The following is a 26,388-nucleotide window of genomic DNA, read 5'->3' on the forward strand; positions in this document are numbered from 1 at the left end:
GTACCCACTAGACGTAAGTAGCCACTAGACGCATCCAAGCACCATTATTTCCGAAAGAACCGAGCCAGTGCTGCGGTTTACTCGGGCTTAAGACGTGGGTCTGCAAATGTATCCTAAAAAGAATCAGACAAGAATCTGAAAAAAGAAGAAAGAACGAGTATCAACAAGGCCGCAGACAAGAAAGACGTATTCGGGCCTCTTTTTTAACTTTTCTCCCAAATTTGAGCGATACCTCATTGACAGCATACAGAACATTGGGAGCTCACGCTTCGCGTCATCGTGCCTTCAATTTTTCAGATGCAGCACGGACGTCCATCAAGTACGAATAGTTGTATCTCTGCGCCGTCGTAGACGCGCATCCTTTCACTGGCTTTATTCCCATATTGTGTTTGTTTCCGTTTGTCTTATTCGTAATGGTGCTTCAAGCACTACGTGAGTAACACAGCCAAAGGTAAAGGAGATGTTTTCGGGTCTCTTTTTAACTTTTCTCCCGAATCTGAGGAACACACCTCATTGACAGCATACAGAACATTGGGAGCTCACGCTTCGCGTCATCGTGCCTTCAATTTTTCAGATGCAGCACGGACGTCCATCAAGTACGAATAGTTGTATCTCTGCGCCGTCGTAGACGCGCATCCTTTCACTGGCTTTATTCCCATATTGTGTTTGTTTGCGCTTGTCTTATTGCTTCAAACTAGTAGCAAAGAGCAGAGCACTGCGAGTTCACGACTCACGCCATCGCGTCTTAAATTTTTCATATGCAATGTGAACATCCATCTTGCGCGAATAGTTGTATCGCGTTTGCACTTTAGATGTCTTATTTTTGAATTTAGAACCCAAGATATAATATGATATGTCTCGATCAATGGTCATTTTGAAAAGGAAGAAATATATTTAAAGGTCTCTTAAGAGGTCTATAAGGAGTGCGTATGTCTAAACATCGAATCGACAATCGCTTACACACAAGAAAGTTACACGCAGCGAATAAAGGAGGAGGATCATAAAGCGCCTGTATGTCAACAAAAAGGTGAAAATTTCACAAAAAAGTGTTTACGCTTCAGAAAGTAGTTCTTGGACCCCTGTTCACCACTACCATGCGTAAAAGCACATTTCTTTACTCCTAACTCTCTCTCTGCTCCCGTTCATTTAAGAAATTTTCCGCATATATTCTCGGTCGTAATTTTTTTTTCTCTTCTTATATTTTGCTATCTGTCAGAGGGGCGCGTTTTCGGCGCGCCAAGGGGGCGTATCTGCCAATGGCAGATTGACCTTATAGCCAGTCCGAGCCTGGACTCTATACGCTCACAAGGAAAATGATGCATGCATAGGAAAGTCGGCAACGTTGCAACGCAGGAGAGAGGATGTTTGTTTTGAAAAGGCTCCTCGGCGCTGGACGCGCGTGCGGGCGAGGGCCGAGCCGCGACGCCATTGGCGGATCCCCCTCTGACTAAGCGTCGTGACGTCACAAGCGAGTAGGAAACCACCGGAGCCGAGCGCCGCTGTTGTGAAGCGAGCCGAGGAGCGAATTAGTTGGTTTCCGACGCTGGACAGAGAATGTACTCGAACGGCCCACCGCGGAGATAGTGCTGCCAAAGTCTTTGTTCTCCCTTTTCCGTGTGTCCGAGTAATTTTATGTGTTTTCACCTCGCTCTACCAACTCATCGATCCCTGGATTAACCTGATGTAAGTCCCGATCGTGTTTGGTGTATTTCTGTGTGAATCTGTGAAATTGTGAGCTCCTCTTCTTTGTTGCGTCGCTTCCAGGTTCAATGGAAGATTCCCCGAGCCTGCGTCGGCCATTAAGTGTTTTCTCCTGAAGTGTTATCTGTTTCATGTGCTTCTTGCCACGAAATTTCTGTGTTTCTCCGAGTTTACCCACCGAGGATTACAGTTTCGAAGCTGGATTACGTACCGAATTGATTCGAAGCCTGCTTCCGAAAGCGATCTTGCTTACTGGTGAGCCTACATATTGAGATCGAATTCATCTTTCGTAACTTTAAATTTAACCCTTGAAATTTTCTGTAATATTTTTCTCGATCCGTAATCGTTTACCTTCGTCGAAACCTCCCGACCTAGGCCTCGTGAAAGCTCGCTCTCTAAGCCCATCGGATACGCATCTAGAGGGCTGGCTCAAGGCAGGTTCAAACTTGTCTCCATTTTGAATGGGTTTATTATTGTTTCGCAATTTCCTATTCTCTTCGATGAAAGTGCGACCAATTTCCTCCGCGTCTCTAGTTTCAGTGGTTTTCCTAATTTTGGAGGTTTGTTAGTCGTTTTGCTACCTTTTGGACACCATTCCAGTGATTCCACTACTCATCATTAGGTCCTCAACGAATTTTGGGTTCTTATGCCTTAGGCTCTTTGTTTCAAATGAGCATATTTGATGTATATCTCGTGTGTATTTCATCATTCAAAAGAGAGCAATTGAACCTATTTCAAATTTTTAATCAGTGATTTATCGTGTAACTTTAACCGACGCAATACCTCCCCTTCGTAGTGCGTTGCTGCCATTTTCTATGGAAAATTTCCGGATGTTGTGATGTCCATCATGCGTTGCGTTTTCTCATTTGTAGTGTCGTTAGTATAATTATTCTACGCATTTTGTATGTGGGATCAGTTATAACTTTGAAGGATTAAAGTGTTTGGCGCTGGATTACTGGCTATAAGATCTGATCTGGTAGCAGGGAAGCTGTATGGTGAGCCTTTCGATTGCGACCAAATTTTCCCTCTTCAATCATCATTTTTATTATTTTCCAACTTTCTTCAATTTGCCAATTATTTTTCTCAATATCCATTTACTTCACATTCTTCTCTACAAGGTTTAGAGAAGGTTTATTTGGTAACCAGAGGCTCAGACAGTTTGTTCTGGTCTCCAATTTGTTAGATTATCTCCTTCTTCATTAGAATAAGCTATGCAAATTTCTCACGCAGTGAGGGATTGTTTGCTCATGGTATCTAGAGATTTTAGATGGCAGTCATATCCTTTTGGTTCAGAAACTCAACTTACAGGGAGATTGCCAATAGGTAGTGCTGATCCTCTGTAATCTTCAGCAATTTTTCTCATTAATTGTTCCCAATCAAGGAAACTACCTATCCTTCAGAATTTTGGGGGCCTTAAATTAGGTAGTGCGAATTTGCCTTCACTTTGTGCTGTGTCTAATTTTTCTCCTTAAGGTGATTCGATGGACGCCATATTTTGTGTCAGAACGGCATGCGATATATCGCATCCATTGGTTCCATTTTTTCAGCTACCCGTCATTTTTCTCCAATTTTGAGATTGCAATTCGGTTGTCAGGAGACTTAAGCACTCACCAATTTTAACAAAGAAATTCAATGTACCTATCGAAGGTATAGTTTTTTTAGAGAGAAAACATCGCATTCGATACTGATATCGAAACTGCACTCGAATGCGATATTTTCTCTCTAAAGAAACCATCCCTTTACGTTGAATTTATTTGTTAAAATTGGTAAGTGAGTGCTTTGGTCTCCTAACAACAGAATTGCGATATCAAAATTCGAGAAAAGTTACGAGTAGCTGGAAAAATGGAACCAATGAATGGGATATATCGCATGTGTTTCTGACACAAAATATGGAGTCCATCAAATCACCTTAACGGGGAAACTCAGTTGAAGGCATCGTGTGTATTTTGCATCTGTATTGATCTCAATCTCTTATAATCCTGGAAGTCCCAGATGTTGCATGGCCCAATGTGCCAAATTCAGGTGTTCTAAAACAGGATGGATAGGTAATTTTAAATGCTCCTCCATGTAATCTGATTTTCCAGAACATTCTAACATTTTCTGTCCAGATTTCTCATGCGCCAAGTCTTGCATTTGAAGGTTTTGAGGAAAGAGTTCCTCAATTTTTCAATAAGATTTTCATTTGGGGGTGATGAAACAAAATCTTTTGGAACCTTGTGCTCATTTGTGCAAGGTTTTTCTGAATCCTGGCTAAGCTGCTATTTTCTAGGCTGCAGTAGAGTTGAATCTAAGTAAATCCCTAAGCAGTCCAACTCCATGCAAACCGTTTTAGTTTTCTCTCATTATTATGTTCAATGTTCTTTCATGGCCTCTCTTTTGCCCCGAAATTACCCATGAAAGTAAAGTCTCGTGTGGAGACGGGTGCTGTACAAACTTGTCTCTTATGTGCAAACAGCTTAATTTTTCCTTCAGTGTAAAACACGCAATTCAATTGGATCCCATCCTCTGTGGGATTTTTCCTTACAGACACATTGAAGTAGGCTTGCTCAATGAGAGTGCTAGGTACTAACAACATGCATAATCTGTAGTAAACAGTCCAGAGAGACCCGGAAATCCTCAACAAGGGGCCTCCTCACTCCTAGAGAGCAGGGAACAGAATGGATACTAAGCTATTGATTTAAAATTTTAACAGTAACAGTAAGACAGTTGATAATAAATTTTGAAGCAATACCACAAACTGTGGATCTTTTCTTGAAAACTTAGGTGACTTTCTCTCAACTTACATAGAAAAATTTCTGTTAAAATTTCGATCCATGGTGTTGGTTTGGTCCACTTTGAAAAACTGAAATCGGCACAGAGGTTCTGAAACACTGCAGCTGAGTTTAACTGACTTAGATGTAATATAAAAATCAATTGAAGTTTTGTTTCGCTGTCAATTATTATAACTGCAGTATTTTCTTTGGAGAATCAGCCAGTAGTTTTTCAAGCATGCATTTTTCACCATGCGAGGGAGAATCCATGCTGGAAAAACCACCGATTGATTCCTCAAAAAATACTACAACTCAGAATCTTGTGTAGGTATAGCTGTTTACTTAATTGTAATTTGTAGCTGTAGAACTGTAGATTTTGTTGATTGATTTGATGAGCGCAATGGTATTTGATTTGATGAGCGCAGTGGTAATTCAAAGTCTGCTACAGTTCTGCCGTGATGTAGATAACCCTCACTCATCGCAATGTTTACTTCGTCGCAATTTTTTTGACAAATTTCACCCATCATCTTTGTAGGTGTATTAAATACTGAATCAAAATTATGTGCTATGCAAGTTTTAAAAATGCGTAGGTTGCCTTGCTGGAAATCATTTGTGAGGATTAATACTGGTATCGTGCCTGACAATTCAGAGTAATTGCATTTTAGCTGGTCTATAGATTCGGTATTCCAAAATCGCACTGCCGTGCCAAGGAAGAAAGCCGTATGAACATTCGAGAGTTGCCTAATTGCCCTCGATAAAATACGTATTTTTGATTACACTCATGCACATTTTTCCTTGAAATTCTCCGATATTTTAGATTAAATTGCACACTAAATTGAAATGAATATTTTGGGGAAAAATATTCACAAGTTTCTCAGTAATTTAGGTTTTTATCGAAGGAAACTTGGCAACGTCTGAAGGCTCACACTGCGTTTTTCCTCAGCACGGCAGTGCAGCCGATGAATATTCACTGTGGTGGCGATTTTGCAAGTCGGCAACACTGTAACACCGTTGCCTAAATCCAAAATCATTATTACAAATATCGATTTTAGGTGCAAGCAGGCTGCTCTGCCAAGCTAATCGTAAGCAAAAGCGCCGTATGTGCATTTGATTGTCGCCAAATTTCATCTATTTAAAAGTTTATTTTTCAGGAGATTAACGATACATTTTTTTTCGAGACCCAATTAATTTAGATGTAATTGAGAAGATAATGCTCTGAAAAATTGGCGGAAAAATGTTCACATATTTCCCTGAAAATTCGCATTTTATCAGAGGAAATTTGACAACGTCTGATGGTTTATACGGCGTTTCTTCCCTAGTACGATAGCACGTCACCCAGAATTGATTGTCTTACGTACATTTAAATTGAAGTGCCATAGTGCGATAGTGTTGCCAAATTGCCAGTGGATCTTAGCAGTGGAAGTAATGTCCTTCTTGCTGTTTCTCTTCTTGAATTTTTGGGTTCCAATAGTCTGATGCGCGGTGACCGCAGAAACTTTTTCCAATTTCTTGAATAATTGCGGGACTGTAGGAAGTTAATGACGTGATGTCTTTAAGCAAGCTTCTTAGAACGTACCAATCAATACCCAATATACTCTCTCGTCAACTTTGTCTCATTATTAATGAGGATTTCAAGTCGATGTATTAAGTCTAATGTCTGTTTTACCGTGCTATGCTGCCTTGCTAAGGAAGAACGCCGTCTGATGAGCATTCGAGAGATGCCAAATTTATTTAAATAAAATGTACATTATCGAGGGAGGTTATGAATATTTTTCCTTGAAATTTTCAGGAACCTCAGATCAAAATACGAACAAAATTCCCTGAAAAATTGGAAGAAAAATACTTATAAGTTTACCATGGAATTCGTGTTATATCAAAGATAATTTGGCAACACCTGAAGGTTCATACGGCGTTTTTCCTTAGCACGGCAGTATGGACGAATGCCGCGCGCCGTATGAGCCTTCAGAAGTTGCCAGGTTTCCTTCGATGTAGTATGGATTTTCTGAGGAGTGTGTAGATGTTTTTTTCGTGGATTTCAATCGCGATCAAATTCGTATTTCGAAGCATCAGAAAATTTTAAGACCATATTCATACATCTCCCCCAAAATGAACATTGTATCGGGGGATATTTGGCATCCCGCAAGGGTTCACACGGCGTTTTTCCTTCGCACGGAAATACTGTCGGGGGCACTTTCGTATTTCACAATAGGGAAAGCTGTTACGAATCTTTTGGCTTACTATATTCGGCCGTATTTATGCTAAAAGGAACTATGTCGAACGCAAACCCTATGCACATAGTTCCTTCCAGCATAAATACGTTCATTTCATGTTCACTGGAAAAAAACACAATGGATCCAGAGTCCAGACTCCTAAAAACATCGACAAAAAAAAATACTCTTGATTCAATCAGATTTAAGCTTAAATCAAGAACCAAGCCTCTTAATTTGAGCGGATTTCCTTTTGATTTAAGCTTAAATCTGATTGAATCAAGAGTCCTTTTTCTTGTCAATGTTTTCAAGAGTCTGGACTCTGGATCCAATGTGTTTTTCTTTCCAGCGTATTGAATTGAACGGATGTATGCTAAAGGAACTATATCGCACGCAAACCCAATGCACATAGTTCCTTCCAGCATAAATACGTTCATTTCATGTTCACTGGGAAAAAAACACATTGGATCCAGAGTCCAGACTCCTAAAAACATCGACAAAAAAAAATACTCTTGATTCAATCAGATTTAAGCTTAAATCAAGAACCAAGCCTCTTAATTTGAGCGGATTTCCTTTTGATTTAAGCTTAAATCTGATTGAATCAAGAGTCCTTTTTCTTGTCGATGTTTTCAAGAGTCTGGACTCAAGATACCATGTGTTTTTTCCCCAGTGTAGGTGAACGACGTTGTCCTAGCGCAGATGGCATCTGTCCTAACATCAGAATTGCGGAGCTTCTCTCAAAAAGGACCCCTCGATATGGTAAAGGAACAAAACCGCCTAACTGACAATTCTGGCACATATGAGTTGGCGATTTTACCGCATTCTAAAGTGTAAAATTCGCAAGCTGATGCTTTTAATTTTCCCCCCAATTTAGATGAGGATCGTCGTATTGGCGCTGCAATGTATGCAAAAATTGCAAATCTGGCCTAAAAATTACAAAACTGGCAAAGTTTTCTCTTGGTCCTGCAAAATTTTCAGTCGGCAGAATTCAGCATCTAAACACGACTCTGTTACCACAGCGACTGACCCATTGTTTAAAAAAAAAAATAAAACAATTGATGCTTTTTAACAGTCGTAGAATGTCATTTAACGCAAAGTAACGCTTTCCTGTGGCGTTGATGAAGCGCGTGATTGTATTTTTGGGCAGAGAAACATCGATATTCGTATGGGTACGCGTTTATAGATGGTTTTTCCACCCAACAACAAGTCTCAAGATGAAGTGACCTTTTAATTGATGGGAATTACATTTGCTTTGTACTAGCACTTGTATAGATAGTTCCTCCATACAGTAACCACTCTGTCTCGAGGGTAAAAATTCAATTGACATGAATCAATCGAAAAATATAAGCGTGAACCAATCGGCGTGATTCGATCAACAAACCCGTGAATTGATCGAAAAAAGTCGTGAGTTGATCGAAAAATCCGTGAATCGATCGACAAACATGTTAGTCGATTGAATCGGTGTCGATCGGTTCACGCTTTCGTTTTTCGATCGAATCTGCGTCGATCGATTCACGTTTTCACTTTTCAATCGATTCATGTCGATCGAATCCAAACTCACTCTCGGTCTGACCGCACTACGCAAAACTTGGATTCTTTAGCCGAGCGATTGAGGGGTGGGCTTGCCGTCACTATCAGCGATATCCAAGAAGACGATGATTTGAACGGACAAAATGGGATATATGAGCTATGAAACCCCCTACATATGCAAATATGTGGTTAGTTCAGAGCATGCCGCAATTTCAGAGCTGGGAGTGTGCGGGAGGCTTGGGCACAAGTCAAGTGTTTTATGTTTCTCCTTTTTTCGCACGACAATTGAACATAAAATGCTAAAAGAGACTATGTGCATAGGGTTTGCAAGCAACATAGTTCCTTTTACCATAGATGCGTCCAATTCGTCGTTCCCCCCTTGAGAAAAGTGAAAAAACGTAACTACATTTCAGCATTGCCAAATTTCCTCTTTTAATTGGCAATTGTAGCTGAAGAATCTTGGCGTTTCTAACTGCAAATTTCACTGATTTTTCATCATCTCGTGCGGAAGTTGGAAAAGTTTTGGACGAAAATCGCACGGGTGCATTCTCGTAAAGAATCGAAATGTTTGGGTTAATTTTAGAACCCTGAAATGGATGTACCTCCCTGAAACTACGAATTGGTTTTTCACTTTGCGGACAGCGGGCTGATTATTGAAAGTGATAAACAAAACGATAGACAAAGAAGTCACAGAGAGTATGGGGCGATCCTTTTGGTTAAAATGGTTGGTTGTTTCAGGGTTACGGAGAAAATGATGGACTAACTATAGAATCTCTCTTGTGTTGCCGTTAGTTAGTCTATTACCTACCTCCTTTGTCCATTGCTGCGCCCCACCCGTTTGTCTTCTTTGTCTATAGCTTTGTCTGTCAATTTCAATAAGCTTAGAAAGAAATGATGACGAGGACTTGAGAAGAAAAGCAGAAGCCCTCGGCGCGGCGGTCGGCATGTAACACATATTAGCGCCTACGAGACTGCATGAATACTTCACGCATTGCATCAAACACAGTGCGGTCACTGCGGTCAGCGTGAAACGCATAGCGCCTACAAGCCTGCGTGAATACTTCACGCATTGCGTCAAACACACTGCGTTCAACAGCGGTCGGCGTGAAACGCACAGCGCCCACAACACTGTAGGAATACTTCACGCATTGCGCCGAACACAGTGTGGTCTGCGCGGCGCGGTGGTGGAAGTTAAATTCATTAAACCACATTTATGTGTGTTCTTTCATAATTTTGTCGTTCATTTCTGATGAATGGAAGGCTTTGACCATACGTAGATAGGTTTAGGGAACTTAACTTTCGCGCGAAGTTCCACGAACTTTTGCTGATAGTGTTGACAGGGCTTTCTCAAAAAATGTGTCCATCACGAGTAAACGCGCCTTATGCACCCCTCCCCCTCCGGCACGTTTACTTGATGATTTTCATTGATGTTTCAAAACGAATGAGAAGGGGGCGGCAAAATACAGACGGCCCATAGGCGGCAAGTAGGTAAATCCGGTCCTGGCTAGGTCCCTACCTATCCTGTTGATAGACAAGGGAAATGTGTTGGAAAAGGTGGAAAATAACTTGTATTGGCGGTTTATTTGCGTTGAGCTAATTTGAAAGAGGAATGAACCTAGTGTCTCAAACGCACCTGTGTCAATCCATTTGGAATAATCCCTGTTTGTCGAGGCAAGATCAGTGGTGTGGCGTGCTTCGCGATTTATCGATTGCCTACAAGTTAAACCTGTGGCAAGGGATCGATGAACAGGGTTCTCGCAATGAATACCTCAAAAATCGATTCTTTACCGTAGCTTTAAATGGAGAAATGTCGATAATCGATCACTCTCGCTGCGCCATATAGGTATAGGTAAGATGGTGAATATTTGGTTTATTACAACCCAGCTAGCTCATTTTGGTGTTAGGTTCTCGTTTTTTCACGCGTCATTTCTCGAGATTCAAGCTGCCGTGCTAAGGAAAAAGCCGTATGAACATTCTAGAGTTGCCAACTTTCCTTCGGTAAAATGTTTATTTTTTAGGAAAGTTAGGTGTGACTATTTTTCTTTTAAATTTTCAGAATCTTTAGGTGAAATTGCGAACAAACTTATCCGACGAATTGGAAGAGAAATATTTATAAGTTTACGTGGAAATTCGCGTTTTATCCAAGGAAATTTGGCAACGCCTGGAGGTTCATACGGCGTTTTTCCTTAGCACGGCAGTAAGAGCCTCCAAAAAAAGTAGCAGTTATCTGTGAAGAAAGAGGCCTTATCTCACCGAGTAAATCTTGCCAAGTGGCGGGCAAAAAAATTCAATTTTGAATTCTCCATCACAAGAATGCCATTTCGCTCACAACGAACTTCTAAACCTGTTCAGTTCATACATAGTACATATATATGCGCATTTCAACTACTGAATCTGAGCCTTGATAATGAAATCATGAATTGAATCAATCAAAAGGTTAAATTAAGTTTATGTGTATGCCTGCTCCGTTTTTAGAACTGTAATTGTGAGATCTAATCAGGTTTCAGTTATCGTTGTAGGTGGTTTTCGTGGCAAATTTTTCATTGACCTTTCCTCCTAGCAGTGGTGCTAGAGTTTTAATTTTTATTTTGATGGATCCGTTGTTCCAGGTTTGCTAGGTTTCCTAAATTGAATAGACTTGTCTTAAAGTGTTTGATGCCCTTTTGTTTCGGTATTTGCGTACGGCGATTTTATCGAAACGAAGAAATGAAAGCAGGCGTAGTAGGTTAAAGGTGTAAAATTATCTATGCACGTCAAAAAAAAAAGAAGAAGCGATTGCCGGTGAGAGCCGGATATCTATCAGCGAGCTGATTATTGAAATTCATAGACAGCCTATCTTTCCGACTCGGATTTCCAAGATTTTTTTTTTTTTTTTAATTTAATCCACAGATCAATATACCTAAGAAAAGCCCAAATTTTCAGCCTCATTTCTTCAATACTTCTTGAAAAAACAATTCTTTAAGTTTTATAACCTTTTCTAAGAATGCACTCTCCAAACTCGGAAATCGGGAATGTCTCGTGTTTATATGAACCTCAAAAATTTTGAAGTTTTACAGATTTTCGGCTGAAATTTGGCACACTCGTCCGTGTTAGTATATATTTTAAGGGGAAAATTCTCAAATGAACCAAACTCATTCGGGAGGGCCAACCGAGCTGAAGATACGCCCTTTTAGCCCTGATTTCTAACGCTGAAAACTACTTAGTTTTCTTTAAAAAGGCATACCAACCAAAGCTAACGAGATATTGCCAATTTTTTTTCTTTCTCTCTTTTGTAGATCAATTTAAGAGTATGCTCTAGCTGATTGGATGATACAAATCGTGGGTATGCAGCTTCTTCTTTGGTTTATCACGCTTTTAGCAAAAAGCGCTCAAAAGATGTTTTACTAAATGTAATGTTTTGATGCTGATTGTCCAAGGGTGGGTTATATGTTTCGACTTGTCGAAAATCAAATGTCTGACCTGACACCCCCCCCCCCCCGAAAAAACCGTCGCTTTTGTTGTAAAATGAACGTGCAAAAAATTTCAGCCGAATCATAGCATCCTAAGTGGTGCTGCCGTGTCGGACAAGTTTTCAAGCGGGAACTTGGAATTTCGAAAAATTGCGGTTTTTCGTATTTTCGCATATTTTTTCCCTCCTTTAAAATGTTAAGTAAGCAATACTTACGGCTTTCACATTTTTAGAAGTAATACACTTTATCGGGTACTTTAGAGAAAAATACCGCAATTTACTTTGCCCTTTTTAAAATGCCTTATCGCCTCCTCCAATTATCCACATCGTGCGATTTCGCCGATTTTTCGTGATAAGCTCCCCGCATATGCCTTTTTTCTACCCGCCTTCTTCTAACTCCGCTCGCACACAACTTTGAGGTTCTAAAAGTGGTTTCATTGATTCCCTCGTGATATTAACCTCTGGGAGCAGACCACAAAATTTGTAATGTGACGAAAATAACATCAAAATTGGCAGTTTTACCTAATCAAGAATTTCATGTCCGACCCCTAGTAGACTCGATCCACCGTGCGACGCCTCAGCAAAAGAAAAAAAGAAAAACGATTAATACTTAGAGACGCTCGCTCATGTTTTTCTATTTCCTGAAGTGATCATGATTGATACTTGTGCTATGCCAAGGAAAAACGCCGTGTAAGCCTTCAGGCGTTGCCAAGTTTCCTTTAATTAAACACGAATTTCATGGTCATCTTATGGACATTTCCCCTCTAATTTTCTTTAGATAATTTTGTTCGCATTTTCACCTTTAGTCCCTGATATTCCCAAGGGACAATATTCATAATTTTCTCCAAAAATTATCATTTTATCGTAGATCATTTGGCAACTCTTAAGTGTTCATACGGCGTTCTTCCTTAAAGTCCCTTTAAACTGAGAGTTAAGACATGGAGTCACAAACGGGAAGAAAGATTACCCAAATTCCAGAGAATTTTTAAAAGTCAGGGAAACCCTGGAAATGTCAGGGAAAAATCCTTAAGTCACCTTTCTTCTGCTTTCTAAGAAAGGTTTGACGTTTCGAACAACCAATTCGCACGAAAACTATCTGTAATTATGCCATTTTCACCATCTGGCATATCTTCAATTGTCAGGGTATTTCGCCAAAATGTTTTAGGGAAATGTCACGGAATTTCATCTTCTAAATTCTGTGGCAACTCTGTGAACTGAAAATTTGTATGTTAATTTCTTCACATTTTAATTGTATGGGTGCTTCTTGAAGGAAATAATATGAGAAAATGAATGGAACCACTTTAAATCCTCAACGTTCCGCCATGACATCAATGTGAATCTTCAGTGTTTCCCCTTTCCTAGACTCCTCCCATCGACTTTTCTATTATCCGAGCGCCGCGCGCCGCTGGTGAGGCGGCTGATGTCAGAAGTCAAAACGCCTTCAACTCCGTGCATATGCAACACGGACATCCATGGAGTTCGAATAGTTGCATCCAGGCGTCGTAAAGAATTTCATCCGTCGCGGTCGCATGCGACACAATATAAAAAGCTTTATCGTTTCTTTTGCACCTCAACTCTATTCCAGCGTTGTCTACTGTACGGATTCCACTCATAGTTATTATCGCGATATTGTCACTTCTCTAAGAAATGCAATACTTAAATAATTTACAACTTTTCCGGCCTGCAAAATCGCAATTTTTTTTTTCTTCTTTTTTTTTCAGCATGATACGTAGACTTTCCTTTGGGCTACTTTATTAAGTCGTGTTTCGGTTGGGTTTTTTTTTCCTTTTGGGAAACCAATTTTGACGTTCAGGTGCAACATTTTTTACGAACAATCGCGAAGAATTACATGGAGTTTGAACAAAAGCGATGTCCATGATTTTTGGAATAAATGAATTCTGACAGGAAATGCGTAAAGTCACAAGGCGCATATGATTTCCTAGGTGCAACGGCGGAACTATTGTAGAATGAAGGCTGGGACCTAATTATGTTAGTGAAAGTTATAATCTGTTCTGTTCTTTCTTTCCTGAAATGTGAGCTGCGTGTAGTTTTATTTCTAGTCCCCGAGTGACACTTTAAGTTGTACTGTGGACGTTACCTAATCTGATGAGTCTGAAAACTAAGTATCTACCCTCCAGAAACGTTCCAATCCACGCGAGTACATACAAAGCTGAAGAATGTTCCATTCGGTCAACGTTTAGAGGCTTCAACGTGCTCTTCATCCTTTGCATGGATTTTGCAATTCAGCTCGTCGCCTCCCGCACGAAGAAACCTAACTCCATTCCAAGGTTGCCACACTTGCTCAAAAAATTCAACTTTTTACAAGAATGTACCTGCGCAATCTTTATCTGAAATTTTCCTGATTTTTCATAACATCAGGAGAAAAATCAAGGAGGTTTTCAGTCAGAAATGCCCAAGACGCTCCCGGAAAAGTTTTTACGAGGAGAATTATGGCATCATTGAAATGTAGTTACGTTCTTTCGTAAGGAAAGCGACGAGTTTTGCAAAATTTGATATGGAAAGCTCGTTTTGCGGAAGGCAATTCCATTCCATCGGCCTGGAAAGTCAGGGAATCCTTCAGAAATTGCAAGGAACCAAGCGAGTAGCTTCACGGGGGAAAATATCAGGAAATTGAAAACTGAAGTAATGGGTCATTATATCATGAACGAATTTTGACGTACGGATGCATTTTTCTCCACTTGAATAACACGTAAACGCACTTTAAAAACCCAAAATGTACCTAACTTAAAAACCAAGAAATACGCGATTAATGAAGCGCAACTTTGCCGAAAATTTCAGACGCCCCGGTTTCGCGCCGAACTGAAACCTTGTTTTTGAAATTTCGATTATTTCTTCTTCTGACCACAATATTGGGGTCGAACGAACGAATTTCCCACTCATTCCCACATTTCCCACATTTTTTTTCGTAGGAATAGATGTTTTTTTCCCTTACGGGGTTTTCATCTAAATTTAGTACTTAGCCCCGTGTGATTAAATGCAGTAGACTGTGTATATTCAGATAGTAATTGTTGTCTCTTTCCTCAAGATCTACCGCAGTGTCGTAACACAGCGGGAGGAATTGAGTTCTTTTGATCAGATAACGTTTGATAGCCCTTTTGCAGGCATAATTGCTGAGTTATCAGTGGGTCACTTAACTATGAACGAATTTTGACTTGCGAATACATTTTTCTGATAGTAAATGACGCGTAGAACACGATGCGCACATTGATAACGTGAACAAATGACTCAATAACCGAGAAATGCGCAGTTCAAATCGCTTAACCTATCCGCAAGAAAACGCCCCGGTTTTGCGCCGAACCGAATGATGTCATCCGGCACTGACTAGAAGCGAGCACGGGTTCCTACGACTTCTGTCAAATGTCTATCCACTCCTCGTATGTGAGAACAATACTAAAGTCAAAATTTAACCTTTAGAATTTAAGAATCTAATCTCATTTATGTTATCCGTAGTAAAGAAGCAACAATTTTACATTGTAATGTTTTATTGTAGCAAACATCAGTGGAAAATTAGAAAATATCGCGATTTGACTACCGCAGTAGGTACCTCACAACCGTTAGTGTACCGCCATTCGGGTGCGTTTGAAAGGTCTTGCAGTTTTTGGATTTTACCAAAGCGGTTTCCTCGGCGATTTCGGCTCCATAAAAGTGCGGAAAAATCACCACATTATCCACTCTGCAGTACTCTCGGAATATTAAGTAAATAAAATAAACGAAGTTTAATGACCCGTTATTGATTTTGTAAATATGTGCTTGTTTTAAGCAGCAACTCATGGCAAAATGTTAACTGCCGTGCTAAGGAAAAACGCTGTATGAACCTTCAGGCGTTGCCAAATTTCCTTTGTTAAAATACGAATTTTCTGGTAAACTTGTAGAAATTTTCCTTCCAAATTTTCAGATAATTTTGCGCGCAATTTCACCTGAAGTTCCCGAAAATTTCAAGGAAAGTTATTCATAACGTTCCGCAAAAATAAACATTTTATCGAAGGAAATGTGTTAACTCTCGAATGTTCATACGGTGTTCTTCCTTAACATGGCAGTCTGGCCGTGTTGCCGTCATGCCTGTGCTCGAGTGTATTACTGCCGCGCTAAGGAGGAACGCCGTATAAACATTCGAGAGTTTCCAAATTTCACCGGATAAAGCATGTAATCTTGAAGAAAGTTTTGTTTATTTTTCCTTGAAATTTTCAGATATTTTAGATTCAATGCCGAACAAAATTGCCTAAAAAATTTGAAGAATAATATTCACAATTTTCCCAATAAATTCGTTTTTCATTGAAGGAGATACGGCAACGTCCGAAGACTTATACGGCGTTTTTCCTTAGCATGGCATTTAAGAGCCCACTGGAAGAAAAAACACATTGGATCCAGAGACCAGACTCTTGAAAACATCGACAAGAAAAAATACTCTTGATTCAATCAGATTTAAGCTTAAATCAAAAGAAAACCCGCTCAAATTAAGAGGCTTGGTTCTTGATATAAGCTTAAATCTGATTGAATCAAGAGTCATTTTTCTTGTCAATGTTTTTAAGGTGATTCGATGGACGCCATATTTTGTGTTAGAACGGCATGCGATATATCGCATCAATTTTTTCCATTTTTTCAGCTACTCGTTATTTTTCTCCAATTTTGAGATCGCAATTCTGTTGTCAGGAGACTATAGCATTCACTTACCAATTTTAAGAAAGAAATTCAACGTAATAAAGGCGTGGTTTTTTTAGAGAGAAAATATCGCATTCGATACTGATATCGCAACTGCACTCGAATGCGATATTTTCTCTCTAAAAAAACCACGCCTTTATTACGTTGAATTTCTTTCTAAAAATTAGTAAGTGAGTGCTTTAGTCTCCTGACAACAGAATTGCGATCTCAAAATTGGAGAAAAATGACGAGTAGCTGAAAAAATGGAACCAATTAATGCGATATATCGCATGCCGTTCTGACACAAAAAATGGCGTCCATCGAATCACCTGAGTCTGGACTCCAGATCCCATGTGTTTTTTCTTTTTTTTTTTCCAGTGCCCTGTATTTGATTTGTATGTTTATGGGAAAAAATGAATTTAGAAGTGGAGGAAACTAATTTGTCGTCTTGTGTTTGTGTTGCAGACAATGAAGTACGAAATCGCGAACGCCTCCGAGTTCCTGATGAAGATGATCCGAGCGAAGAAACACGGGCTGACGGAAGAACAGCTGCTCCAGCTGCGGAGCTCCATCCAGAGGGTCCTCAACCTGAGGTACAGGGACCACTGGTTCCCGGAGAGCCCCTTCAAGGGCTCCGGCTACCGCTGCATCCGCATCAACGGGAACCTGGACCCGGCCATCATCCAGGCGGCCAACGAGATCGGCATCTCGAAAAGTTACCTCACGGCCCTCTTCCCGCGGGAGCTCACCATGTGGGTGGACCCCAGGGAGGTGGCCTACCGGATCGGGGAGTCGGGGAGCATCTACGTCTACTGGCGGGATCCCCGGCAGTTCAAGGGACAGCCCAGCAAGTTCAACTACGTCCAAGGCCCCACCAACTCGAGCGACTCGAGCAGCTACATGTCCTTCGTCCCCGGCATCACGCGCGGCGACATGGCCTGCAACTACTCCCAGTACAACAGGCCCATCCAGTTCAACAAACCCGTCGCCTTCAATTATCTCAGATAATGTGATTGTTAAACTCCCTGGAGGAAACGTTTTTATCGGATTTTAATCGCCGCTCCCCGAGTAGAGTCTCGCGCTGGCCACTTAGCCGTGTCCGTAGACCGAGCGGTAGACCGAGGAGATAAAGGGAAAATGGAGCTATCCTAGTGGTTGAAACGGGTCAACTCCACAGCGTTAAGCGGAATGGAACCAAGTCACATCAGCGTCTGCGAATTTCATTTTTTACTTGAAAATGGTTGTGGGGATTTCTGCCCGGTCACTTTAGCAACAGCTCATGTGGCTTGGTTCCATTTGCTAAACGCGGTCCAATTGAACTACATTTTGCGATTAGGAACCACAATTTCTGGCTCATCCGTTAAAACACTAATGTGCACAGGGAAACTAACGTTACATACGTGGTTTCTTAACTGAGCTGGAAGTTGTGACTCCTAATTTCAAAACGTAGTCCAACTATACTGCCTTCATAAGGGAGAACGCCGTGTGAGCCTTCAGACATTTGCCAAATTTCCTTTGAATAAATACGACTTTATTCGGAAAGTTGTGAGTATTTTTCTTCCGATTTTTCAGACAATTTAGGTCGCAGTGCTATCTAAAATATCAGAATATTTCAAGGAAAAATATGCATATTTTCCTCCGAAATTCATTTTTTTTTTCAGGTGAAATTTAGCAAGTTTCGGATATTCTTACGGCGTTTTTCCTTCGCACGGCTGTATACGGTGTTTCCACCAATAGGATCCCTCCATTTTCCCGTTGTCTTCTTTGTCTATCGCCTTGTCTATGGATTTCGATAACGAGCCCGCAGGCTGACTCCGGGAGCATCGTTTTTAGGTGTATCGCGTTCTTATCCTAATCCTCTTATTTTAAGTCGCTTTTATAATCTTTGTACTTTTTTCTTTGTTTGCAACCGCGAGTCCCCCGCCCCCTCTTCTCGAGTGGAAACCATCACGATCGGAGATGCCCACCTTTTTACGATCTCATATTGCCATGCTACGTTGCGCGAAACCACCCAAGTCAAGGACCAAATGTGTGGTAATAGCAACTCTAATATTAAGTGTTCTCTGTGTATAAATTTATATTGATCTGTGATTGTATTTTATTAAGTGCGGCATCTCTGGTCCCCCCCCCCCCCCTCCATTGGCCCTATTCAGTGAATCGGCTTTTCACTAATTTTTTTTTCTTTTCCTTTTTTAGTCGCCTCCAATCACACTCTTTAATTTGTCTAGCCGTTCCGCCCTGCTCCCTGATCCCACCCGATATCCCATCAATCCACGATTGGAATTTTTCTGGTTCGATTTCGATTACTCAAAAGGTAAAGTCCGTATCTTAAGTCACTCTATGTTGTGTTTAACATATACCTCTAAGAAGTTCTGTTGCGCCCATCAGTGGCGAGGCGTGAATTGCGATGTATCGATTGTTGTTGCCATTTAAACCTGTGGTAAAGAATCGATTTTCAAGGTGTTCGTCGTTAACACCCTGTTAATCGATCCTTTTCCATAGTTTTAAACGGCGGTCAATCGATATATCGCAAAGCACGCCACGCCACTGATGTCCAATCCCCCTCCCTTCGAGATTCAATAACTTTTCATCGTAGGTATTGAATCATAATTAAATGAATTGATTCTATTAATTCACTCATTGTATGTAACTAATTTTTTTTGCGTCTGACTGTCTGGAGTCGAAGATGTTTCATTTCGCCTCCCCTAAGTTTTCACGCCCCGTTTTGAAGTCTCTGTGTGTATCAATTTCGACGCCAACTATCTTCTTTTAAACAAGAAGGGAGGGGGACTTAAAATGTAGAGCTGTGTCTCTATTTCATCGCTTGGTGTATTTAATTTCCATGTCCCTGTTTTTTCTTTTTTTTTTCTTTTTGTGAGCTTTTTTTTAGTTTTAGAAAACCTGACAAAAAATTAGTGCCAGGGATTAATATTGTACTTCTCTCCGCGATTTCCACTTTGGAACTCATGTTAATCAAAATTTATGCCCCTCTGTTATTCTGAATGTGCACAAGAGTCGATTTGCATGTCTCCAGTCCTTGTTCAGCAATTTTTCTCCCAAGTAAAAGAAAAAAACCTCCGTAATAATCGTTGTAAACTAGCTCGTCAAAAAAATTTAATGTTGAATTCGTTCTCTTCGGCACCCAGACCATTCCATCTTCATTTCGCAGTCTTCTGATCACTTGGCAAATGGCAGATATCAAGCCTTTGCATACATGTCTTCATGAAACTTCTTTTTATCGGCCTGATTCTTTGGATCACATTTTGCTGTAAGAATTACTATTTCCGACTCTCTTATAAAAGAACGTATGTGCGATTAGTTGTCTTATGTGCTTAGGTCCTTCTGTGGGAGTCGAAAAGTAATAGTTCCTTATCGCAAGATGTATTCCAATTCAATATTTTAGTCGTTGAATACGGTGTCTGTAGCTGAAAATTAGCCGAGTAGCCAGGCTATTTGATCCATCTTATCATCACCATTTAACTGTATCAGTCAATTGCTCTACCTTCTATCTCTGCCTGGTGTCACAGCGAAGGAGTGAAAATATGATCCCTCCCTACAAGTTGATGTTATGAATCGATGGATGTCAAAATCCAACTTCTCCATTATAGGAATATATGCCACGCATGTACTTTTATAAATCTTAGGGCGCATATCTGAATGGTTAGGAGTGGATATGGCTCTTTTTTATTTAGATACGTTCAAATAATGGACATGGGTTTTAACATCTATGGATTTATTTACAGTTGCACCAGGCATGTTGGAAATGTCTCTTCCTACAAAGACACGCCTGTGTCCTTGAGCTTTGAATAGTCCTTTTGCTAATCGGCATCTGCTTTTATCACCTTTAATTGCTGTTCGTGTATTTGTATAAGTCGGGATGTCACTATTAGTTGTTTAACTGGCATATTTGTAAATATTGTACACCTAGAGTAAGTCTCGTTTCAATCAGCGGCGGTTTTTCAAGTTGGCAACACTGTTTTTATTCCGTTTAAATCCACTAAAAATATCGATTTCAGGTGAGGCAGACTGCCTCATCATGAATAGATTTTTTTACGTGCGTTCAAATGGAGGAGAAACAGTATTGCCAACTTCAAGGATCGCCTCTGGTTTCAATCTCTGTGATACTACGCTACAGCTCTGTAAATTTCGTTTAACATTAATCGAACTGAGAAAAGGAAGTTATAATAGAATCGATGACATCTATTCGTCTATTTTTTTAAAACTTGTTGATTAGTCATTATAATTTACTGTTGGATACTGAAATAATTTAATGTACGCTCAGGGAAGTGCTCTCATTTTGAGGATGTGATCCAAGCAGTGGCGATTTCGCACTTTGGCAACGGTGTTTTCCCTCCATCTAAATCCATTTAAAATACCGATACTCTTGGTGGGGCTGTCCTGATTCACCAAATGTCGATTGTTTTGCATGCATTTAAATGGACGGAAAACACTGTGGCCAACTTTGAGGAATCGCCTCTGGACCTAAGTTCTGGGAGCTATCAGCTATTTTTATTTCGAGGTTCGCAGCCAGTTTCACTCCCGAACCTCGCCGTTGAACATTTGATTTTGACTGCATTTTGCATTATGCAACAACCATTTACGGCTCATTCATAGAAGCGACCCTTGTAGAAGGAGAGTTATGACTCATTTATGTTGTTTTATAAATAAGCCTGAATTAGTACTTCCATATCGCAGAATGAAGTCCAACTGTCATAAATACTGATTCTATTTTCCGTTGTTGATAAAAAAACGAACAGAACCTCAAGAGAGGTTTCGAACCTCGAAACAAAAATCGCTGGAATTGAACTCCGAAACCTACAGGAAAGAAGAGAACCTAATATCTGAAGTGTGGGCAATGAATGCCAGTTCTGATTACTTTTTTAAACCTTTTCCAATCGGAAAATTGGACACTTCCTCAAAATGACACCACTCGCCTCAAATCTCTCCTGATAACTGTAAATTCGATAGATTCTGTACCCCTTTTTGTGATATTAATCCATTAGCTTGCACACTCGAATATGATTTGTTTGGGTAATTGCTGCGTTACTTTACTCGGCACTGAAGACTTGGCGTTTCACAAATCACTCGAAATCCATCCTGGGTCGGGAACGTCAGATTCCACAGAACTTTCTCGTACCTCCCTCATCGTTCTGATATCTTAATTTTGTTGACGCGCTCTCTGACACATCGCAGCAATGACATTTTTTCTTTGATCTTAATTTTTCACCTACATTTTGTTCGAGACTTGTTCCATTTTTCAAACTCCGATCCGAGACAAGTCATTGCTGCGGCTAGTGGCTATTCGTGACATTTGGCAACACCGTTTTCCCCTCCTTTAATGCATGTAAACAATCGATTCTTGGTGCACCAAAAATCGATATTTTTAATAGATTTAAGCGGAGGTAGAACAGGGTTGCCAACGGAACCATCACAGTTTCCTTCCATCTCAGGAAATATCGAGGATTCGGCCGAGTTGCTCGAATCGATAAGTCAAAAGCGCCAATGGAATCCATTTTTCTGTTTCCCCTTTTTCTGCGACTCAATTCGAGTAGGCTGTTACTTTTCAATTATTTTTAAATTTAAATTTAGACTATCAACTCCAGTACAAATGTCTTGTCGTCCTGTGATGTCCTTTCAGAATGTATGATTTCTCATGATCTTCTCTATCCCGCTTATCCTGTAGCCACAAGATGTGAAAGTCGCGAAGCTCCTATCTTGATACCGAGGTTCCGAAATCTGCCGTTGTTTCTTGTAAAGACCAGTAGACACCGTTCGTTAGTCATTTTTACTGAATATTCTCAACAAGATAAAGAATGTCTCCCTAATATTTTAGGAGATACGGTTTTATTTGGAGAGATTAAATGTGGCCGAAAGTCGTCTAAGTCACACGGCGAGATGTCTGTTTTCCGACTTTCACAATCCTGTTGCTTTCCTTGCCTCCTTTGCAGTAGATTTCCTCTTAGTTTTCAATATATACAATTATACAGGAGTAGGAATGTCACTTTATAAATACGATGATATTTCTCTCGTAATGATAAAATAGTGTGGCTTTTTCATGAAACTGTCAACCTGACCTTTTCCCAGCTGTCCACAAATCTCAATTGATTTAAATTTTATAATCTTTCAATTTGGCGTTTCCTGTAAGTTCTCTACTAAGACGTCTCAAGGGGCTTTAAGTTTTGATTGTCATGTTTATCTTCATCTGAAGCTACTTGCGCCCGAGCCTAACGATTTTTGTCTAAAGTTCAAGGATGAGGTCAACTTTTAGTTCTAGCCATCTACTGAAGGTCTTGAGAAGTTGAAGCAAAATTCAAAAATCAGGTTTTGCTTAGTCTTCTCTAAGTATGAATTCTCACCCCTGTAGTCTCGGAAAACACGATTCTGAAACGATTTTTACGATTTTTAGGCTCTGTGCACGTACCTTCAATGTCCTTGTTTGAAATTTTGTGGTGACCAATTTTTTTTTCTCTCGTTTTAAACCTCACTATCTTGAGAATTCAACGATGGTAAAAGAAAACAAATACAAATCAAATTTATTATCCGCTAACAACTGGTTTGTTCATTCTTTGCCGGTAAATTTTAGAGAAAGGTTTTTTTTTGTTAAAATTTTAGGAGTGCATTTCATTTTTTTAGAGGGATTTTTCCCCCCGTAAATTCCAATTCTGAGCAAATTTATTTCCATCGGGATTTCAGTTTTTTTTTTCTGCAGAAGCATCGGTCACTTCAGAATCTCAAACGTAAAGTCTCCATTGTGTAATCTGTGTCTTGTAATGTTTACGAGTGTTTCAATCTCCTAGCATGTGAGATGGATTTTATTCGCATGGTCCTTGTGCATTTTTTCAACTTGAATTAGATTTTCACCCTACTGCCCAAATTTTCGCTATGTTCTCTCTTTAATGGTTTCTCTTATTTTGCTTTTAACTTCAGGTGAGATTATGTGACACCCGTGGTTTGCAACGTTTATAAACTAGATCTTATTCCTAAAATTTACGATTTAGCAGTAGATAAGTTCTCTTTTTTGACTCGATATGTATCATTGAAAATTGACTCTTAAAATTCTGAAGTTTTGCAAATTCGCTGATTTTTGTTGCTCCCTTTGTGCATCAACGCTTGCTGACCACATTTTGAAATAAGGAACTACTCTTTCTGGCCCATTCACACGAAAAATTCATCTGCATACTGAAACTTATCCTACACTTGTAGTTTCCAAAATTAGTCAGATATTGTAGTTCCTTATCGCTAAATGTAGTTCCATTTCAAACTGCTTTGATTCCCAGTTTTAGTTCTATTTCCCTTGCGATCATCATTCTCTAATATTCAATCATGAGTAAAAGTAACGACTTTTTAAGTAAAAGAAGCTTTTTTTAAGTTGTAAATCATTCTCGATTATTTCAGCTCTTATAATTCTCAAGAATATTATTTTCCTAGTTATTAAGTCTGCCTTGTTTATTTCAGTTGAGTTATAATTTTTAAACTCTGAAAATCAACAGGTAGGATATAATGGAGGCGAACAGCTACTGCTAACGAAACGTTCTTAAGATAAATTCTCACTGAAAGCATCTAAGTAAACATTAAGATATCAAAATAATTTTTCAAAAATACTTGTCTCTTTTTTAAGTTTTGTTGAAAAGTGAATAGCAGAAATACAAGTAATTGTGGCTGCAATTCTGAAATATTGAAGGAGGTTTGCCTAAACTAAATAATCAAAACATACATTCAAGCTTCGACGTGATTTTTGTGAGGATTTACCTTAATTATTGAGCGTAATTAAGCAAAAGAAAGCTGTCTTTCAAAAGGAGTTTTCAGAACAACGTATGTTCCAGTATAACACACCGATGCATACGGGTTTTTCGAATCTGGCTCTTTTTGTATGTAGATTCCTTCTGCTTAATGATTTCCGTTATTTTCAGTTTCATGTTCTCTACGTGGCTAATTGTCTCATTTTGCTTAGTTTTATAATTCGATTCCACTTTTAAATATCCTTTTCCTGTAATTTTCCATGGTTTTGTTCATCATTTACTCATGTGTGAATAGTAGTCAAAGGTGACTCATACCTGGCTGTTAGTTAATATTACTCTGTCCAAAAATTATTATTAATTTTTAAAATTCTATTTATTTTAATCGTTCTCGTTCAGATTGATTCAATGATATACAAAATAATTTATGAAAATAGTGTTTATGTCAAAATTGAGTTTTAAAAGTTTATTTATTTATAAATAATTTATTAAAAAAAATGTAAAGAATTACAAAGATTTAAAGAAAAGAAAAAAGAAAAAAAAAGTATGTACTTTCCCCTGTATTTGCGAAGTTAAGAGTGTAATTATGGTCTTTTCAATTGGTTATAAAATTGTTAATTTGTACATTACTCAGAAATCTTACCATAAAAAGACAAACTATTTTAAGGTATTGTAGAAAAGCGATTGTGTATAATTGTACATTCTATAGCTGTATGTATTAGCACTTATATCTTATTTGTAATATTTGTATAGCTATTTTGTACATTTTAATAAGAGAAGAAAAATTAAAAATTCCAATCGTATTTGAAACTTAATCATTTTTCATTTTTTTTTACCATCCCGCCACCTTTCAAATGAAATTGTAAAATTAATTGACAATAAGAAGTCTATATAAGAGTGCTATAAATAAACTATAAAGTACTGTAAATCAGTTCAGAAGAACGTAGGCGCAGTATTCGAATCAAACAGACGCCATGCGCATCGTGCTATTAGTGCTCCTAAACATTTCTCATTTGCGACCAGACGGCTGCGAACCTATAAGTAGACAAACTTGAAAGAGAGAGATTATTGAAAATGATATTTTCAGCCCTCGTATTGTATTGAATTCGTATGATTTTACAATGCTGGAAACGAAAAATTTCAGAAAATTCGCCCAATGGTTGCCTCTCGAAAATATACATTAGTGGTGGAGATTCTGAAACACTGAGACCAAGAAATGCTCTTTCTGCACGAAACGCCTCAATTACTAGGAAAATTGGACGTATTTATGCGAAGGAACTACATTAAACGAAAACCCTACGCACTTAGTTCCTTTTAGCGTAAATACGTCCAATTGGATTGCATTTTGCAAAAAGGAACCAGAAGAATTGCAATGATGCTAAGATTGTGCATTTTCATCCTTTGCAATGAAATTACTGAAACCATGAACAAATATGAAATTTACATGGTAATTTTTGTCTTTATTCAGTTTTTAGCCAGTAAAAGAGAAACTGTCAATGGATAATCATGGTTTTTTCTTCCAAGACAAAAGAAGTTGCTGAATCTTAGCAACACTGCAATGCTCTTGGTTCCTTTTTGCAAAATTCAATCCAATTGTAAATACTATTAATTCAATTTTTTGATGAATTTCTATGGCAATGTGATCCTAAGTATCTGCAGGCTGCAGGGTTGCCACGGTCAGGGCATTGCCAGGGAAAACCTGGAAACGTCATTGAAAATTACTTAAAGAGTCGGAGAAAAATTGTCTATTTGTCTTGACGAGCATTAGCTTTCGAGAGTGGATTTGGCGCTTAGAACAACACGTTTTGCCCGGAAATTATTTTAAATTATGTCTTTTTGGCCGTATGGCAATCTTTCATTGTCAAGGAATTTGACTCGAAAGTGTCAGGGAATTTAAATTTTTAAAAGTGGCAACCCTGTATCTGAAAATTTCAAGGAGAAAAATGCATATAGTTTTTTAAAAAATCCATATTTTAACAGGAGGCGGCTAAGGTGCAAAAGCCTCCCGGGCCTATTGCCTTGCGGGCCCCTGTGCCATGCAGAGTTTTTTTTTCTGGCCCCTCCAAGAATCGAGTCATTTCCATAGTTTTAAACGGAGGAAATCCGGTGTTGCCAAATTGCTGGATCCGCCAATGACGGTCCTGCGCGGGGATCCTCCACTAAAAATAGCCGCCGAGAATGACCTCTCAGTGTCCCGCAAGACCTCCACCGCCTCCGCTTCTTTTTGAGCCCAAAAAGGGGAAATCCCGTAGGTTACTACGTACTTTGTAGAGGTCTCGATGAGGGTAGGGGAAAAATGGACGTATTTCTATCAAACGGAACTATGTGCATTATGACGTGAGCCCTGTTACGCACAT

The 26,388-nt window shown here is 39.4% G+C and overlaps 1 protein-coding gene across 2 annotated transcripts; it reads left to right on the forward strand.

Moving 5' to 3' along the window:
• Positions 1 to 1,494: 1,494 nt before the first annotated feature.
• On the forward strand, positions 1,495 to 24,846 carry LOC109031929 (protein BTG2). Of its 2 annotated transcripts, none has more exons than XM_019043785.2 (2): positions 1,495 to 1,956; positions 16,761 to 24,846. In XM_019043785.2, the coding sequence occupies exon 2, from the start codon at positions 16,764 to 16,766 to the stop codon at positions 17,301 to 17,303; it is 540 nt and encodes a 179-aa protein (XP_018899330.1). In that variant the 5' UTR covers positions 1,495 to 1,956; positions 16,761 to 16,763; the 3' UTR covers positions 17,304 to 24,846. The 2 variants fall into 2 exon arrangements, with proteins under 2 accessions (XP_018899330.1, XP_018899331.1); XM_019043786.2 differs by having other exon boundaries at positions 1,496 to 1,683.
• Positions 24,847 to 26,388: the final 1,542 nt, after the last annotated feature.

Source organism: Bemisia tabaci, chromosome 10 (genome assembly GCF_918797505.1).
Source record: "Bemisia tabaci chromosome 10, PGI_BMITA_v3".
NCBI classification, from domain to species: Eukaryota; Metazoa; Arthropoda; class Insecta; order Hemiptera; family Aleyrodidae; genus Bemisia; species Bemisia tabaci.

Coding starts and splice junctions, on each gene's coding strand:
- LOC109031929 (XM_019043785.2), top strand. CDS start 16,764: ATGAAGTACGAAATCGCGAACGCCTCCGAGTTCCTGATGAAGATGATC.